This window comes from Stigmatopora argus, chromosome 17, assembly GCF_051989625.1.
Source record: "Stigmatopora argus isolate UIUO_Sarg chromosome 17, RoL_Sarg_1.0, whole genome shotgun sequence".
Lineage (NCBI taxonomy): Eukaryota > Metazoa > Chordata > Actinopteri > Syngnathiformes > Syngnathidae > Stigmatopora > Stigmatopora argus.
The window spans coordinates 14,275,362-14,291,407 of NC_135403.1; the positions used below are offsets into that span (position 1 = coordinate 14,275,362).

Sequence of the window (16,046 nt, forward strand, 5' to 3'; positions counted from 1 at the left end):
GCTGTCGTAAAATGGCGGTCCGTCAACGCATGCGCGTTTAACTCGAGCGCGTATACTGCGCATGCGAGCGCTACTCCGCCACGGCCTCCTCCCTTCCCCTCTCCGTCCCTCCCCTTAACGAGCCACGGCAAACATGGCGGCCCCGGTGTGGCGGCAATGCCAAAGGTGGGCAGTCGGCCGTGCCGCTGCTAAAGCTCGACAAGCAGACCGGCGAGACTTCTCCGGGCTCCGGCCCGTGTCCGGAGCCGCCGCGCTCGGGGTGCCGACGCTCTGGAAGTCGCGGCGAGCAAACGAGGTGAGCGAAGGAAAGGAAGGTCATGTTATCACTTCCGTGCGTGGAATGCCTGCCTGTCACTTCGTTTCATAAAAAAACAATTTTGAAAAAAAAACTAACAAAACGCTAACATAGGCTTTGTCACATAAGGCTAATTTGACACCAGAAGGTCATTTAGTACCAAAATGTTTCACTTTGGACCTGCAATTAGTTATTTGAATGGAAAAAAATATGAAGTGACATTGACTAAAAGCTGAAAATTCCACTGGTACACGTCTGCAACTTTTTTCCGACCATGTTATAACATGTCCAATCATTTTCCAACACCAAATCTTTGCTTTTCAGGCAATGCCACCTGTCCAATCACACCAGAGGTCAGCACGCGGGTCATCATCTCTCCGCCATACCCAATTTGTTGGATTTTTCTGGTGTGTAATAAGTTGCTTGCTACAGGCACGCGTTGCGGTGGAGAAAGACGCACAGCGACGTCCGAGCCAAAGATCCCTTCGCGCTGGCCCACGACGACTTGAGCGGCTTGTACGACGACATTAAAAAGGTATGGCGTTCGCCGTGGCGTGGTACTCGGGTGACCCCGCCCTCGCCAATTATCCCTTTTTTTTCTCCCCTGCGCCTCAGGAACTGTTTGTATCCAAAAAGGAGCTCAAGTCTTTATGCGACTACTACTTTGACGGAAAGGGCAAAGCCATCCGTCCCACCATCGTGGTCCTGATGGCACGTGCCCTCAACGTTCACAGCAACCAGCGAGGGTAAAAAAAATCAATAATTTCCCCCTAAAAATCTAAACAAAACCTCCAACTTACCGCGTTTGTCTTTCAGCGACCTGCTCCCCGGCCAGCGCGCCGTGGCCATGATTTCCGAGATGATCCACACGGCCAGCCTGGTGCACGACGACGTCATCGACGGCTCGGACGAGCGGCGCGGCAAGAGGACCATCCACCACGTGTGGGGTGAAAAAAATGTAGGCCCCGCCCCCGGCACACATTTGGCGGCGAGCTGCGTTTGACTAGCTCTTACGCCAAGGCCATCCTGGCGGGAGACTTCATCCTGTCGGCCGCCTCGGCGGCGCTGGCCCGCGTGGGCGACATCGCCGTGGTCAAAGTGTTGGCGCAGGTCATGGAGGACCTGGTGAGAGGTGAGACGGCGTCGGCAAATTCGACGGGCGGCCCCGGGCACATTTGACGTGACGTGGACCTCTCGGATCTCAGGCGAGTTCATGCAGCTGGGCTCCAAGGAGAACGAGAACGAGCGCTTCAAGCACTACTTGGACAAAACCTTCAAGAAGACGGCCAGCCTGATGGCCAACAGTTGCAAAGCAGTATGTACGTTGGGTCTGCAGCGCAGACGCCGCGCCGCGCCCCCCGTTTCCGCCTTCCCGCCCCCGTTGACCGCTCCCCTCCGACCTCCAGGTCTCCATCCTGGTCAGCGCGGACCCCGACGTCCACGAGATCGCCTACCAGTACGGCAGGAACGTCGGCATCGCCTTTCAGGTTAGCGCCAACCCCGCCTTTGAAAAGACCGCCAACGGCGCCCAGCCCGATGGTTTTTGTTTTTGTCGTGACAGCTCGTGGACGACGTGCTGGACTTCACGGCGGGCGCTAGACAGCTGGGCAAGCCGGCGGCCGCCGACCTGAAATTGGGACTGGCCACGGGGCCCGTCTTGTTGGCCTGCCAGCAGGTGAGCACGCGATCCCCGAGCGACGTACGTATGTGAAGATGCAATCGTGTCAAAATGGCCGCCTGCCGTTGCAGTTTCCGGAGCTCCACGCCATGATCATGAGACGCTTCAGCCGCAAAGGGGACGTGGAACGAGCGTGGAACTTTGTCTTACAGGTAAATGGGGGGGAAAATGGATTTACAGTGGTACCTCGACATACGATCGTAATCCGTTCCGAGACTGAGATCGTATGACGAGATTCTCGCAACTCGAGCGGACGTTTCCCATTGAAATGAATGGAAAACAAATGTTGTTTGCCACGCCTCCACCCTCACGTTCGCTATCCATGGGCTGTTTGCTGTTGTATTCCCTTCAAAATATTCCCAATATGATGCACACAAATGTCCTCACAATAGGATAACGCACGACCGACCACTTGCCAACGAGAACTAGTCTTTAAAGAACGATCGCGGGAGCTTCTTTCCTTAGAAAGAATAACAGGAAATGCAATAGCTGAGCTTACCCACGTATTGATTGTGGGTAATGAAGTTTTATTCTGAGAAAGGTTGCCATTGTCTATGGGTGTTGTGTGCACCAGTATACTTCATTACCCAGAAAGCCATCTTTTTGCCCGCGCATGCACGTTGTGCGTTTCCTGGTCTTAGGAGAAACTCGTCTGAATTAATCGTTCCGTGCTCGTAGATATTGTTATACACAAAAGAGATGCAAAAAAGACAGTGGGCGTGGCCACCTGGCTTGGTCGCATCACGAAATTTTGATCGTATCTCGGGCGAATTATCCGATCGAAATTTCCGTCGTAAGACCAGCATATCGCATGACGAGCGGTCGTATGACGAGGTATGACTGTATTGATCGTACAGACCTTCAAAAAGATGTTTTCTTTTTTTTGGGCAGAGCGACGGGGTGCCGCAGACCAAGTTCCTGGCCCGCCGCTACTGCCAGGAAGCGGTCCGCCACGTGGGGCGCCTGCGCGCGTCGCCCGAGAGGGACGCCCTGGTGGCTCTCGCTCACACGGTGCTCGCCCGAGACAAGTGACCCCGCCCCTCCGACGGCGTCTCTCTCTCTCTCTACCTCCGACACGGCCGGGCGATTATTTATTCTGCGGGAATTGGAGAAGAAGAAGAAGAAGAAAAAGGCCAAGCACCGAGCCCGCCACGTACTGTAAATCCCCGTCAAAGCGTATGGATTTTTTTTTGGCACTCTTATCACGGCCTTAACCTCTGCAACCACTGCTCAATAAACACATTTACGCTGTTTTTTCTTACTTGGTGTGAACGTGCATTGATGAAACGCCACAAAGGGTATCGTCGTACATAGAACTGTTTATTATAAAAAGGCTGTACATCAATTTGTTTCAATCAACATATTTTACATAGAGGGCAGGGCCGGCCCAAACATTCTAAATTGACGCTCATTGAATTTTTGGCGAAGGAAAAGTTTGGACACCGAAATATCGGGTGTTGAAAGCACGGAATGGATGATTTTTTTCCGATGCTATCGTGCCAATTTACTCGCAAATTAGAGTCAATTTCTGGCGAAAGGAATCGAGTTTGAAGCGCTACTCTGCACCGTACTTGTCTTAAGTGGCAACGCGACAAAAGCGTAGCCGTCCAATCGAAGCCCTGAACTCTTGCTATTTTTTTTTCTTTCAAATTCAGTGATTCAACAGTAATACCAATTCAAAATAAGCGAATACATTTACAACATAATGGCAGTAATCATAAATGGAAGGTAATGTGACGCTTGGCATGCCCCCCCCCCTTCCCATTTTTATTTTTAAATCAACTCATTCGACGCCATTGACGGTTATACAAGTAAAATCCGCTTGACTGACAGCTGGCATTGAAAAATGTCCAATCCATTGAAAACGAACATTCAATCCATCTTAGTTTATTTCTAATCTGTAAAATGTTCCTTTGTATTTGTTTTAAATACAGTAAATGTGACCATATTAACTTGAATGTCTATTAAATGATAAGCTAATTGAAAACCAGATCTTATTGACCTTTTTCTCCTCGACTTGAAACAAAAATTGCACGTAAAAAAAAAAGACATAAATAGCAGAAGATGAACCGTTAACTTCAAAGTTGCTGACGTCCGATCCCTTTTCCGGTCTACGTGAATTGGACGTCAATTTCTTTTTTAAAAAATAGGATTAAAGCCATTTTAACAGCAGAACATTTGGAGTGATGCGTTCCCTTAGTTTGAGCCACAATAGCGCAAAGTTAGTGTAGAAAACGGCTCATTTTAAATGATGCTAACGATAATTCAACATTCTTTTATCGCAGTCAATGGCAGCCTCGATTTGGACAAAAAAACTCTTAATTTACATACAGCACAGACGGAAAGAGGCGGGCGTTAACGTAGCCGCCTCCCCTAAACCTTTCCGTTCAAACCCTTCAAATCTTTGTATTACGTACGTATTGGCGACGGGGGAACGGATTTTCAAACCGACGCGCAAGCCGGGGGTCTTACTGGGCTTTTAGTCGGCGTAGTGGATGATGCTCTCCACGTAGTTTCCGGGGAAGAGTCCGGTGACGCCGCCGCTGACGCCCTCGTACCAGCCGTCGTCGTTTTTCTTCACCACGTAGATGATGGCGCCCTCCATGAAGGACAGCTCGTCGTCTTTGTCCTTGCTGTAGTCGTAGATGGCCACCACTAGGGGGAGGGGGACGCGGTGGTTGGGTCAGCGCGTGTTTTACCGCCCGGTCGCCCCGCCTACCTTTCTCCACGTAGTTTTTGGGCGCCCACTGGGGGTCTCCGTCGGCGTAGGGGTCGTCGTAATGCACCACCGAGGCGTCCTCCTCCTCGTAGTCCACCGGCGGCGGGGGCGGCGGAGGCGGGGACTCGTCGAACATTCCCACGTCGTCTGGCGGAGGGGGCGGGGGCGGAGTCGGGGCGTCCGAGACTGGGCGGGCGAGAGAGAGAAAGAGGATGGCGGCGTTAGCGGCGGATCAACGAGCGGCGGGCAAACATTTAGAGCAGGGGTAGGGAACCTATGGCTCGGGAGCCACATGTGGCTCTTTTGATGGGTGCATAATATGGCTCTGAGCTAAAATATGGAAACTGCTGGTGAGGGAGCCAAAGTCCCGAACGGACCAATAGGAACGTCACGTCGGAACTGTGGCATTGATTGGAGTCTTCTGCATTCATTTTCTCATTGATACTCATTGATATTCATTGATTAGCAACAGCATATTGTTGTCAAAAGAATTTGGAGAGTTTTTGTACTTTAAAATTGGGAAAATGACTAAAAAAATTCACACTTGTGAGTATGGCTCTCAAGGAATAACATTTGAAAATAGGAATTGTTTATGGCTCTCTCTTTCAAAAAGGTTCCCGACCCCTGATTTAGAGGGAGGGCATGCATGCTCGTGATTGGACGGAAGAAAACGATAACCAGAGCCCATCATGCGGCTACCATGCAGGGACAACGGGGATCACGTTCGGGTTTTCTACGGCGGTCGACCCAAGCCGAGTTGAGTGTATTAGAATATGGGATGGTGGGACACGGCGATTTAGGGTTAGGGAGTGGATGGCGAGCATGCTGGAGGGGGAAAAACTACCAGGTTGGCAAAGCAATGCATGCTGGGAGCTTGAGAACACGCAATGATGATGGTGATGATGGGGTGGGGCTTCACCGACACTTACTGCTCTCCTGCATCCTGGCCACAAAGCCAGTCAGGGGGATCTGTGGCGTCAGCTGGGGCATGGGGGGAGGAGGAGGCGGAGCCACGCACACTGAACCATACGATGCGCGTACAGAAAAATCAAATTAGGGGGAGGAAAATCATTTGAAAAGTTTTTTAAAAAGGAGAATCTCCACATTTCCACTCTAAATCACTTAGAATTTCACTTCCGGGGCCGCTCTTGGCGAGGGGGCGTGGCTTACTTGAGTTGAGGCCGTACGCGGGCGTGCCCCCGTTAACGTGAGGCTGCTGCGGCGGCGGTTGCTGTTGTTGTTGTTGTTGTTGCTGTTGCTGCTGCAGAGAGAACTGCGAGGTGACGGACGGCGCCCGCCGGTACGTGCCGGTGGCGGACACCGTGGACGCCGACGAGTTGGCCGGGTTGTGCCGGGAAATCTGACGCGAAACCGTGCCGAACTGCGACACGGGGGCGGGGCCCAGGCCCGGACCGGGGGCCACCGCGGCTGCCGGGAGGGCGTCGGGGGGGAAGCCAGGGGAGGGAGGGAAAAGACAGAATCCCCAGAGTTAGACAGCGTTAAGGAAAGGCAACAGTCGACGGCGATGGACGTCCCATCTTGAGCTCGACAGATGGGACGTGTAGCGCCGTCAATGGCGGCGCAGAGTAAAGAGCGGCGTTGGTAAAAATGGTCAATTGAAAGCCCAAGATCAGCGATTTTGATATGCTTCTGCCGTCAATTTCAATGACTTCAGACACGGATGCCATTTTGAAGCCATGGGCGCCGTGGATGGAAGCGAGACACCAGCGCAGTGCGGAATATTTGCTAGCGGACAGACAGGAAGTTGAACCACCACCAGCACCAGCACCAAGATTGAGTCAAGTCCGGGGTCTCACCTGAGAGAGAAGGCGGCGGAGGGACAGGTGGAGGTGGGGGAGGCCCACCTGGGGGGGCCCCACCTGGGGGTGAGCTCATGAAGGGGACTGCAGAGAAGGTTAGGGTCGTTTTCAAGCCATTTACTAGGATAGGGACACCTGGAGGCCGATTGGCGGTAATGCTACGGCACGTGGAACGGCAAAACCTAGCCGGGCGGTCCTCGCAAATGAGCCGCCGTCGGTCGGCCATAACGCGGCAACGACAACGTGTGAAAGCTTCCCATCGTTTTGCCCATTTATGTACGTGATCATTACGCTAAACATTTAAACAATTTCGTTAAACACAGCTGTGTATGATGACAATAAAGTCTTGCATCCCATAAGAATAGGCTTTCATTTCAAACAATTCCACAAAATGTAGGTTTTCATAAAGAGGAAATCTTTCCACAATACTAGTGTCCTGCGAGTGCAATCAGTGGATTGGTGTCAGGTGCTTCTCGTTGGCCAACCCCCACTGGTTCAAAGTTTGTCAGCCCGGTCGTTGCTGTATGACTTGAACAGAAAGCTGCTCTCTCCCCAGCCACAGCGGCCCAACCCCCGTCGATTCAACTTTTTCACTTATGTATGTGCCTTTGTCACCTTTGCAAAGCCACCCTTGCCTGGTATAAACTGTCAAGAGCCAATTCAAGACTTTTTTTTGGACCTATTTCAAACGTGGGCCATCAAAGTGCAAACTTTTGACCTTTTTCACCCATTTAAGAGAGCCCTAATGAATGATATTTCACCCATTTTGTTACACACAGCTGCGTATGATGACAATAAAGTATTTTGATTTGATGTAAAGGCGTAGCATCCCATAAGACTAGGTTTTAATTTCAAACAATTCCACAAAATGTAGCTTTTCATAAAGAGCAAGGCTTTCCACAATACTAGTGTGTCACAAGTGCAATCAGTGGATTGGCGTCAGGTGCATCTCATTTCAGCCCAACCCCCGTCGCTTCAACAAACCCTTTCTTTCCCCAACCCGGAGCTAAATGGTGACAGTGGGTACTGCACCCTTGAAAACTATACACTCAGTCATTCATTTCATACAGTAAATGCATACCTGTCAACCTCTGCCGATAACTGCCCTTATAAATGATTATGATTCCCCTTACAAACCCCCCAAAAAACTTACAAACACCGTACGAGTCGTACGGTGTTTGTAAGGTTTTTGGGGGGTTTTTAAGGGGAATCATAATCATTTATAAGGGCAGTTATCGGCAGAGGTTGACAGGTATGTAAATGGGATCGATGCATGATAAAAAAAAAATAAAAAAATGAAACTCACCCGGTCCAGGGATGGGAATGGAGGGAGTGGGCACGGCGATGGGAACGCCGATGCCCCCGCTTCCGCTGTTTTCTCGGCTGCTGCTTCCGCCGCTGCTGCCACTGACGTGGAGGAAAAACAAGCAAAAACCTGTCGTTCGTCGGATAATACGATACGGTTTATCCCAGTCAAAAGAAATCAACGTGGTTCATGGGGTACGATTTCCTTTTCCCTTTCGGGGGTACCTGTGCGTGCGCTGCCTCTGGTTGAGCGAGGCCGTGCGTCCCGGGCTGTTCTGAGCGCCGCCGTGCTGGTTGCCCAGGCGGGCCGGGCTGGTCATGTAGTCGTTGGGCACCGTGGGGGGCTTCACCGGCTCCAAGGTTTTGTACGAAGCGTTGCGTCTGCGGCGAGGAGAGGTGGTCATCGTTAATCCGTCCAAAAAATGACTTATAGAGCACGTGTCAAAGTGGCGGCCCGGGGGCCAAATCTGGCCCGCCGCCTCATTTTGTGTGGCCCGGGAAAGCAAATCATGAGTGGTGACTTTCTGTTTTAGGATCAAATTCAAATGAAGAGTATAGATGTATATTACATTTTCTGATTTTCCCCCTTTTAAATCAATCATTGTCATTTTTTATTCAATTTTTTCTGTGTTTTTAGTTCAAAAATCATTTTGTAAAATCTAAAAATATTTAAAAAAAAGATAAAATAAACATTTTTTAGATCTATAAAAACGGAATATTCAGTCCTTTTAATCCATTTATAAAAAACAAAATCTAAATATTATATAGATATAATATAATGGTCCAATGTATATTACATTTCCTGATTTTCCCCCTTTTAAATCAATAATTGACATTTTTAATCCATTTTTTCTGTGTTTTAGTTCAAAAATCATTTTGTAAAATCTAAAAATATATTTAAAAAATTCTAAAATAAACATTGTTTTATATCTATAAAAAACTGAATATTCAGGGCTTTTAATCCATTTATTAAAAAAAAAATCTAAATATTATATCTAAAATGGTCCGGCCCACATGAAATCAGGTTGACGTTAAAGTGGCCCGCGAACCAACCCGAGTCATCACACCCCTGTTATAGAGTATTATGGCACTTTCCTTTAGAGTAAATTCGTACCAGTATAGCAAGACTAAACGATTATCCCCCGACTTAAACCCGCCCGTTTGACAAGGGGGAAAAAAATATCATGGAACATTTCAAAATGAATACTTTTCCAACTCTAACAAGGACATATGATATTCTCCAGGAAGCTTACTCACCCCAGCGTGCCGCGGCCCGACATGGGCGGACTGGGCGGCTTCTGCGTGGGCGGGTTGGTCCGCGATAGCGTGCCCGCGCGGATCGACTGATTGTTTCCGTGTTGCTGTCCAGGAAGAAAAAAATAAATAAAAAAAGACAGATGCATTTAGAGTGGCCTCTTACGAAAAAAAAGAAAAATAAATAAATAAATCGCCTCCGCCAAGGACCTTTTTCAATTGAACTTTACCTGACAGATCTCCCATCCATACATATTGCGGACAAATAAATAAATAAATGGTCAGGGAAAAATGGATGATTTTTTTTTGCCTTGACGGAGGAACTGTATACCACGGCGATTGTTTTCGAAATTTACACCAAACTACGTGAACGCTTTCAGCGCCAACGACGATGACAATGATAGACCGGGGACACGAGCGTCACCGTCGATGGCGCCGAAAGCGTTCAATACGAAAAGACGCTAAAAAATACATGAGGGCAGAATGGGCCAAGTAACAAGACAATGTCAAGACTTACCTTGGATTTCATCCACTTAAGGCGGCATGGGGGGAGAGGGGGGTGGAAAAGAAAAAAAAAAGATAAAGAGACAGAAAGAGGGCGTGTCAAAATGGCCCTGACGCTCAAGTCAAAGTACGGGAGAGTAAGGGGCGGGGCGGGACGGGGCGACCTTCGGACGGCGGAATGTCAACAATGGGAGTTAGCCTGGGAGAATGAAATGGTTTTACCAACCTTGACTCCGTGCCCGACGTCGTCCAGCACGGCGTAGTCGATGGGCTTCCGGATATAGCGCACGGGGCGCTCCATGTTGGCCGGCGCGATGATCTTGTGGGTCCTGGCCGTGTTCTTGTTGGTGGTCAGGATGCCGATCTCGCGGCGCGCCACCTTCTCTTTGTGAATGTCCACCGTCTAAAAAGAATGAAAAGTGCCGAGTTCAACTTTTTGTTTTGAAGGGCTCACTAGCATCATGCTTGTCTGTTGTTTACAAAAGTCCAAATGCTAGCACCACTGTTTCATGGTTCTTATCTCTCAATAAATTTAACTCCATAGGCTTCAAACCACTTACCTTTACGTGACTATACTGTTGACTACTTACTTATTTATGAGTGCACTTCATGGTGAAGCTTTAAATCTAATTATACGACAATAGTCATTCGATTCAATTCAATTAGCCATCAGCTTTGCATTCGCTTTAAAGCGCCATCTGGTGTTGTGAATGAGTACAAGGTCAAGACCCCAATTTGAAGATGACTGACACTTTTCCAGTCTCATCTCAATGCAAAAAAACACCTTTTTATAAATCGGGCCAATACGGTAATCCCGCCGGCGAAAAACCCGAACTCACGCTAATCCGGTGGTGTTTGAGCGTTTAATCCTCTTTCGCAAGGTGTGCGGCACCTCAGTTAACTCTTTAGATCACAGGTGTCAAAGTGGCGGCCCGGGGGCCAAATCTGGCCCGCCGCATCATTTTGTGTGGCCCGGGAAAGTAAATCATGAGTGGTGACTTTCTGTTTTGGGATCAAATTAAAATGAAGAGTATAGATGTATATTCAATTTCCTGATTTTCCCCCTTTTAAAATCAATCATTGTCATTTTTTTAATCAATTTTTTCTGGGTTTTTAGTTCAAAAATTATTTTGTAAAGTCTAAAAATATATTTAAAAAAAACTCAAATAAACATTGTTTTAGATCTATAAAAAAACTGAATATTGAGGGCTTTTAATCCAGTTCTTTTAATCCATTTATAGAAAAAAATCTAAACATTATATCTAAAATGGTCCGGCCCACGTGAAATCAAGTTGACGTTAAAGCGGCCCGCGAACCAACCCGAGTCTGACACCCTTGATCTAGATCACAGGTGTCAAAGTGGCGGCCCGGGGGCCAAATCTGGCCCGCCGCATCATTTTGTGTGGCCCGGGAAAGTAAATGATGAGTGCTGACTTTCTGTTTTAGGATCAAATTCAAATTTAGAGTATAGATGTAAATTAAATTTCCCCCTTTTAAATAGATAATTGTAATTTTTTAATCATTTTTTTCTGTGTTATTATTCTATTATTATTTATGTGTTATTCACGCGAGTCAAACGAAGAGCCATCACGTCAGTTGGACCATGAGCTAGCTCGTCTGCCACGGACGTGGATAGCTAGCCGCCCGTCGTTAAGGCCGCCGGCCCGCCCGATTCGGCAGGCGGCGGCGGTCTTACCTGCGAGATGTGGTTGATGGACGACTCCAAGCGGCGCAGCTGCGAGGCCTGGATGTCCAGCAGCTGCAGGACATTGTTAGCTAAGGCGTTGATCTGGTAGGCCACGCTAGCCAGGGACTGCGTGGTGTAGGCTTTGGTCTCCTCCAACGCTTTCCTCTTGTCTTGAGCCTGTGGACGAGATGGCAAAAATAGATTGGACCTTCATTCTCAATACTATTTTCCATACTAACATCTACGTATCAAATCAAAAATGTTTTTTTTTGCTCCATTGCCGAATCGGACGTATATCGCCGTCGACGGCAACGCCCGCAAAGTGTCATGGTAACCTCAACGCGACCCCGGAAATGCAAAAACCGGTCCTCCCTCCGACTCTTGCTCCACTTCCTCTTTTCTTATTAGACCCTATAATAAGACAGCTGCAGATGAGAAATCTTCTTGTGGTTTTGCAACACAAGAAGAAGAAAAAAAACAAGGCTGCTTAGTAACGCCGACTCTTTTTGGCGCCCGCATGGCAGCTCTTTTTCTCTTTTGAAGCGCGATGAATTGCAAACGCAGAAATGATTGACGCCTTCATTGATAAGCGTTGCGGCGAGGAGGCGTTGACCCATTTGCCAACTGCGGAGAATAAACATTGTCTGAGTGTGAAATGTAGGCCAGCCAGCCAGCTAGCGCTCGCTCGCGCGCTAACAAACGGGATTTAGGAGAATGGTCCAAGCCCAAATCTGCTTTATGCCTTAAAAAAAAAAAAAGATAAAAGAACATTGCACTCTAAACGCACTCACGAAAGGACCAAGAAATATTTAGATGGTACAATTTGGGTGGGAAATGAGCTTAAAATGACTTTGTCAATTGTAGCTAGCAGAAATGTAGCTGTTTAATGCACGTGTTTACTTCTGGTGAGGTAAAGATTGGAAAGATGAAGTATTTCCAAGGTTAAAGTGCTGAATTTTAAAATCGGAAATTCAGCTGGTGTGCGTAGAGGTCAAAGATGTTGCGTGGAATGCATTTTAAAATGTTTAAATTGAATCGGTGATTGATTTCAGGGTACCGACCGGCCACTTTATTGATGTTGAGTTACTTCCTGGACATTTTAGGTCATTTCCTGTTGATTTTAGGGCAATTAAGGCTCACTTTCTATTGAGTTTTCAAGCATTTCTACATGGCTTTGTTGATTACGGGGCATTTTTTTTGTTCTTTTAAGGTGATTTTAGGTCACTTATCAACTTATTTTCATTTTTGCTTCCCGTGGCGTTTTCCGGCTCAAGGGGCGAGCCGCCGTTTCCACGGAGACGACGGCCTTCGCAAGGAAACGAGCCATCGTCTGAGGCTGGAGAGGACAACTTTAGACTTCCTCTCGAGGGACGCGGAGCCTCCGCCCAGATGCCTGAGCAAAAAAAAAAGAAAAAAGAGGAAACGGACCCGCGACAGGAACGTCTGACTCCGCGGACAACGCGTCGGATACGATGACGACTACGGAGAAATGTCAGGAATGCCAGGAATCCATCTTAAGTTGCTGGAGTGCCGTCGTGAAAAAAAAAATCCCACAAAAGGGAACGGCAACATTAAACAAAGCCTGCGCCATTAAAGCTTAAAAATGAGCTCCTTTATAACATATTTTAAAATAAACTGACAATTTCTGCAATGCCACGCCTCCTCCTCGTCGGACAAGATATATTTGTTATCCCATTTGAAACATTTCTCCCGCGTTGAAAGGCTTGATTGAAGAAAAGGATGAATGCTAAGTTTGTTATGGCGGAGTCTCTGGCCCCCCATGAACCCCCCCCAAAAAGAAAAAGGCATCCCCGGTGACGCCAACAAAGTCCCATTGAAGAGGTTTGGTGAAAAGAGCCTCCTCTCACCCGCACAAACACAATCAAGAATCTTCCTCGGACATTTTGGAGCGTTGCCCTCGCATTTTTTGGAATGACATCCTTTCATACATGTCCAAAAGTTACTGGCTTGAGCCAAACATTGGCTAAATTTGCAGTGGATTTCGTGTACCGTATTTTCACGACTATAAGGCGCACAAAAAAGTCTGAATTTTTCTCCAAAATAGACAGGGCGCCTTATAATCCAGTGCGCCTTTATATATGGACCAATACTAAAATTGTTATCATGATAAAATAAAATGAATCAGTTGATAGGGTACACCGACTCTACTATTTTCCCGTAGACAAAGTACTGCGCAGTGACTGCTGGGATATGTAGTTCTTTTGTCAATACACCCAATGGATTGTGGCCTTTATACATCGACATCAACACAGCTTTACAAAGCATGGAAAGCAGCGTTGGAATAGTTACGCTAGCTACTATTTGCGAATGGATTGTGGCCTGGACATCGACATCAACACAGCTTTACGAAGCATGGAAGGCAGCGCTGGAATAGTTACGCTAGCTACTAGCTAGCTACTATTTGCGAATGGATTGTGGCCGCCTGGACGAACGTATAAAACTCAGCGTTTTCGATGACTCATTTGGAGAATTGTTCAATTCGGACACGGAAAATGAGGACTTTGATGGATTTGTGGGTGATGATGACGTGAGTAAGTTGTAAAATGGCTAAATAAAGTACAACACAACTCAGTTTTGCTTCCGTTGCCTTTTTAAAAACGTGTTTTTAGCGTGCAAGAACTATATATCCCAGCAGTCACTGCGCACCGGCAACCGGAACTAGTCTGGGGCTGCTTCCGGTAGCCAGCAGCTATTGCAGTTAGATATTCATATATAATATATATGCGTCTAAAAAACAGTGCGTCCTTTGTGTGTTTAAAATAAAGAAATAGCACTCGTTACTGACACTGCGACTAAAAATACGATGCGCATATAGTCGTGAAAATACGGTACTTTTTGAAAAGTGTCAGTACTGCAATGTTTTTTTTTCCGGATACGATCTGATTCAGATTCGAAGCATCTAGATTTCTCCTGATTTTTAAAAATATGTTCAAGCGGCATTAGTGTCGGACTAAAAGCGTGCCTTTCCTAAGCAACAACCGTCTTTCCTTTCCAGATTCAGACGGAGCAGGCCTCAGCATGAAGCGACTCGTCCCCGTGCCGCTTCGCCACTCCGCACCTTCCTCCTCATCCTCCTCTTCGCCACGCGAACGAATAAAGCTCGAACAACTAGCATATTTCCGTCTGGTTTCCTCAGGAAGTCTCGTCGTAACCGAGACGTTACCGGCGCGTCTTTATCGCCAGCTGACGTCTTTCCTGTTTGTTTGCAATCAAGATTTTCGTACGGAAAGTACAACTTGAAAATTTAGGATTACTTTCCCAGAACACAATCCAAATCCAGAGCGAGATATTTCCCGATCTAGTTAAAGCGGCTATTAGCAACGTCAACAGAACAGGTTTTTTTTGTATGTTATTTAAAAAAAACGACAATTATTTTGGAGACAGCCGATTGGGGAATTCTCAGGTCACAATGAATAATAATAAGAAACTACTCTTTGTTATTTATGCAGCATGGAATACAGTATTATTTATTTATCATCTCACGATGGAGCTCCATTTTTTAAAATGGCGACAGGAGTAAATGAGGACACATTTTGAGGTGTCCAAGTGAAGCTGCTCTCCCAGATTTATAATTGACCCAAAAGATGGTGCCTCTGAGCTGCCAAGTCCTCAGGCGAGGAGGCCTGGAAAGAAGGCTAAATTATAGGGAATCCTGGGGGGAGTGCAGCTGGAACAGACACACCCTCCAAGCCTGCCTGATACGGTAGCTCTCCTTTCTCCTGCTTTCGGTCAACAAAGCTGTCACAAAACAAACCCCGGTGTCGCTCGAAACAACACCGGGGAGGCCAAATTAAGAGTACTAAAGGCCAAATGCACAGCCCACAACAACAAAGTCAGACAGCGGCGTTTACTGGAGGCCACTGAACGCCGCACTGCAAGCTAGCACCGTTTAGGTGGCGTTAAAGTCTTTTTTTATGCTAATCGTGCCCTTAAAAGCTTCTAGTAGCATTAAGATGTCAAATGGGGACCGGCTTCATTGAGATGAACGCCATTTAACAGCGGAGACGCATTCAATGGCCGGCAGAAAACAGGCCCACGGTTTTTTAAGCGATACGGATTATTATTCTGTTTTTGGTGTTGAAGACGAAGAAGTAGACACGCCCTCTGTGTAAACACGTCCAAATGTCGCCACGGCGGTTGATAAAGAAAGAAGACACTCCGTGAGCAGTGTGTTAACATGGCCCCGCCGGCCACTTTCTTTATCCATATTTCCGGTGCCAACAAGCGTTCGAATCCCGAGCTTTTTTTCGCCACAAAAGGCGGCAGCAGTTAGCTTGGCATTAGCTCACCTGCACATAATTGTTCTCGCAGTAGTCGGCGACTCGGGTCAGGTTCTGGTAACTCTCGACGAGCGCTCTCTTGCCGGTCGGAATCTCCTCGTCGAGCAGCATTTGTAGCTCTGCCATCTTTACATGTCTCCGGCGACTACCCTCCGAGTGAAACGGCCTTAGCTCAGTCTCAAACCGGGAGCGGCCCTGCCCTCCCCTTCCTCTGTTGCATCCCTTTGTGGGCGACAGCCTCACCTACAAAGATCGTCTCTTCATTGTCTGTAGAACAAACGGGAGTCACGACACGGTGTACAGTTGCCGAATTAACTCCCAAAACCAGCACAATGATCGGCATTTATCATACAGATATCGTGTCTGAACCATAAACCTTACATTTTAATAGAGGTGATGCACAATACTACTAAAAGCACAGGAAACCTTTTATCTCCCGGGTGCACAAAGATCCTTACTGAAAAGAGTGGGTGGTCTTGTTTT

The 16,046-nt window shown here is 47.5% G+C and overlaps 2 protein-coding genes across 12 annotated transcripts; one reads left to right on the forward strand and one right to left on the reverse strand.

Annotated features, from left to right (window-relative positions):
- Nucleotides 1-42: 42 nt before the first annotated feature.
- On the forward strand, nt 43-4,110 carry pdss1 (prenyl (decaprenyl) diphosphate synthase, subunit 1). The gene is made up of 11 exons (XM_077623808.1): nt 43-295; nt 620-648; nt 728-830; nt 911-1,041; nt 1,112-1,253; nt 1,316-1,427; nt 1,501-1,610; nt 1,702-1,782; nt 1,857-1,970; nt 2,045-2,125; nt 2,865-4,110. Exons 1-11 carry the CDS (start codon nt 134-136, stop codon nt 3,003-3,005), a joined length of 1,206 nt encoding a protein of 401 aa, XP_077479934.1. The 5' UTR covers nt 43-133; the 3' UTR covers nt 3,006-4,110.
- abi1a (abl-interactor 1a) lies at nt 3,273-15,803 on the reverse strand. Of its 11 annotated transcripts, none has more exons than XM_077623801.1 (12): nt 15,573-15,802; nt 11,272-11,439; nt 9,802-9,978; nt 9,589-9,603; nt 9,075-9,178; nt 8,043-8,198; nt 7,819-7,919; nt 6,500-6,596; nt 5,863-6,161; nt 5,622-5,711; nt 4,693-4,878; nt 3,273-4,628 (listed from the first exon to the last, which is right to left on the reverse strand). In XM_077623801.1, the coding sequence occupies exons 1-12, from the start codon at nt 15,687-15,689 to the stop codon at nt 4,453-4,455; spliced, it is 1,686 nt and encodes a 561-aa protein (XP_077479927.1). In that variant the 5' UTR covers nt 15,690-15,802; the 3' UTR covers nt 3,273-4,452. The 11 variants fall into 11 exon arrangements, with proteins under 11 accessions (XP_077479927.1, XP_077479916.1, XP_077479919.1 ...); XM_077623790.1 differs by having other exon boundaries at nt 5,863-6,120; nt 6,510-6,596; nt 15,573-15,801; XM_077623793.1 differs by lacking the exon at nt 5,622-5,711 and having other exon boundaries at nt 5,863-6,120; nt 6,510-6,596; nt 15,573-15,803.
- Nucleotides 15,804-16,046: the final 243 nt, after the last annotated feature.

Coding starts and splice junctions, on each gene's coding strand:
- pdss1 (XM_077623808.1), top strand. CDS start 134: ATGGCGGCCCCGGTGTGGCGGCAATGCCAAAGGTGGGCAGTCGGCCGT. Junction 1,783..1,856: donor ACGTCGGCATCGCCTTTCAG/GTTAGCGCCAAC, acceptor TTGTCGTGACAG/CTCGTGGACGACGTGCTGGA. Junction 1,971..2,044: donor TCTTGTTGGCCTGCCAGCAG/GTGAGCACGCGA, acceptor CTGCCGTTGCAG/TTTCCGGAGCTCCACGCCAT.
- abi1a (XM_077623801.1), bottom strand. CDS start 15,689: ATGGCAGAGCTACAAATGCTGCTCGACGAGGAGATTCCGACCGGCAAG. Junction 9,979..11,271: donor CCATCAACCACATCTCGCAG/GTAAGACCGCCG, acceptor CATTCTTTTTAG/ACGGTGGACATTCACAAAGA. Junction 8,199..9,074: donor TCGGGCCGCGGCACGCTGGG/GTGAGTAAGCTT, acceptor TCCTCGCCGCAG/ACGCAACGCTTCGTACAAAA.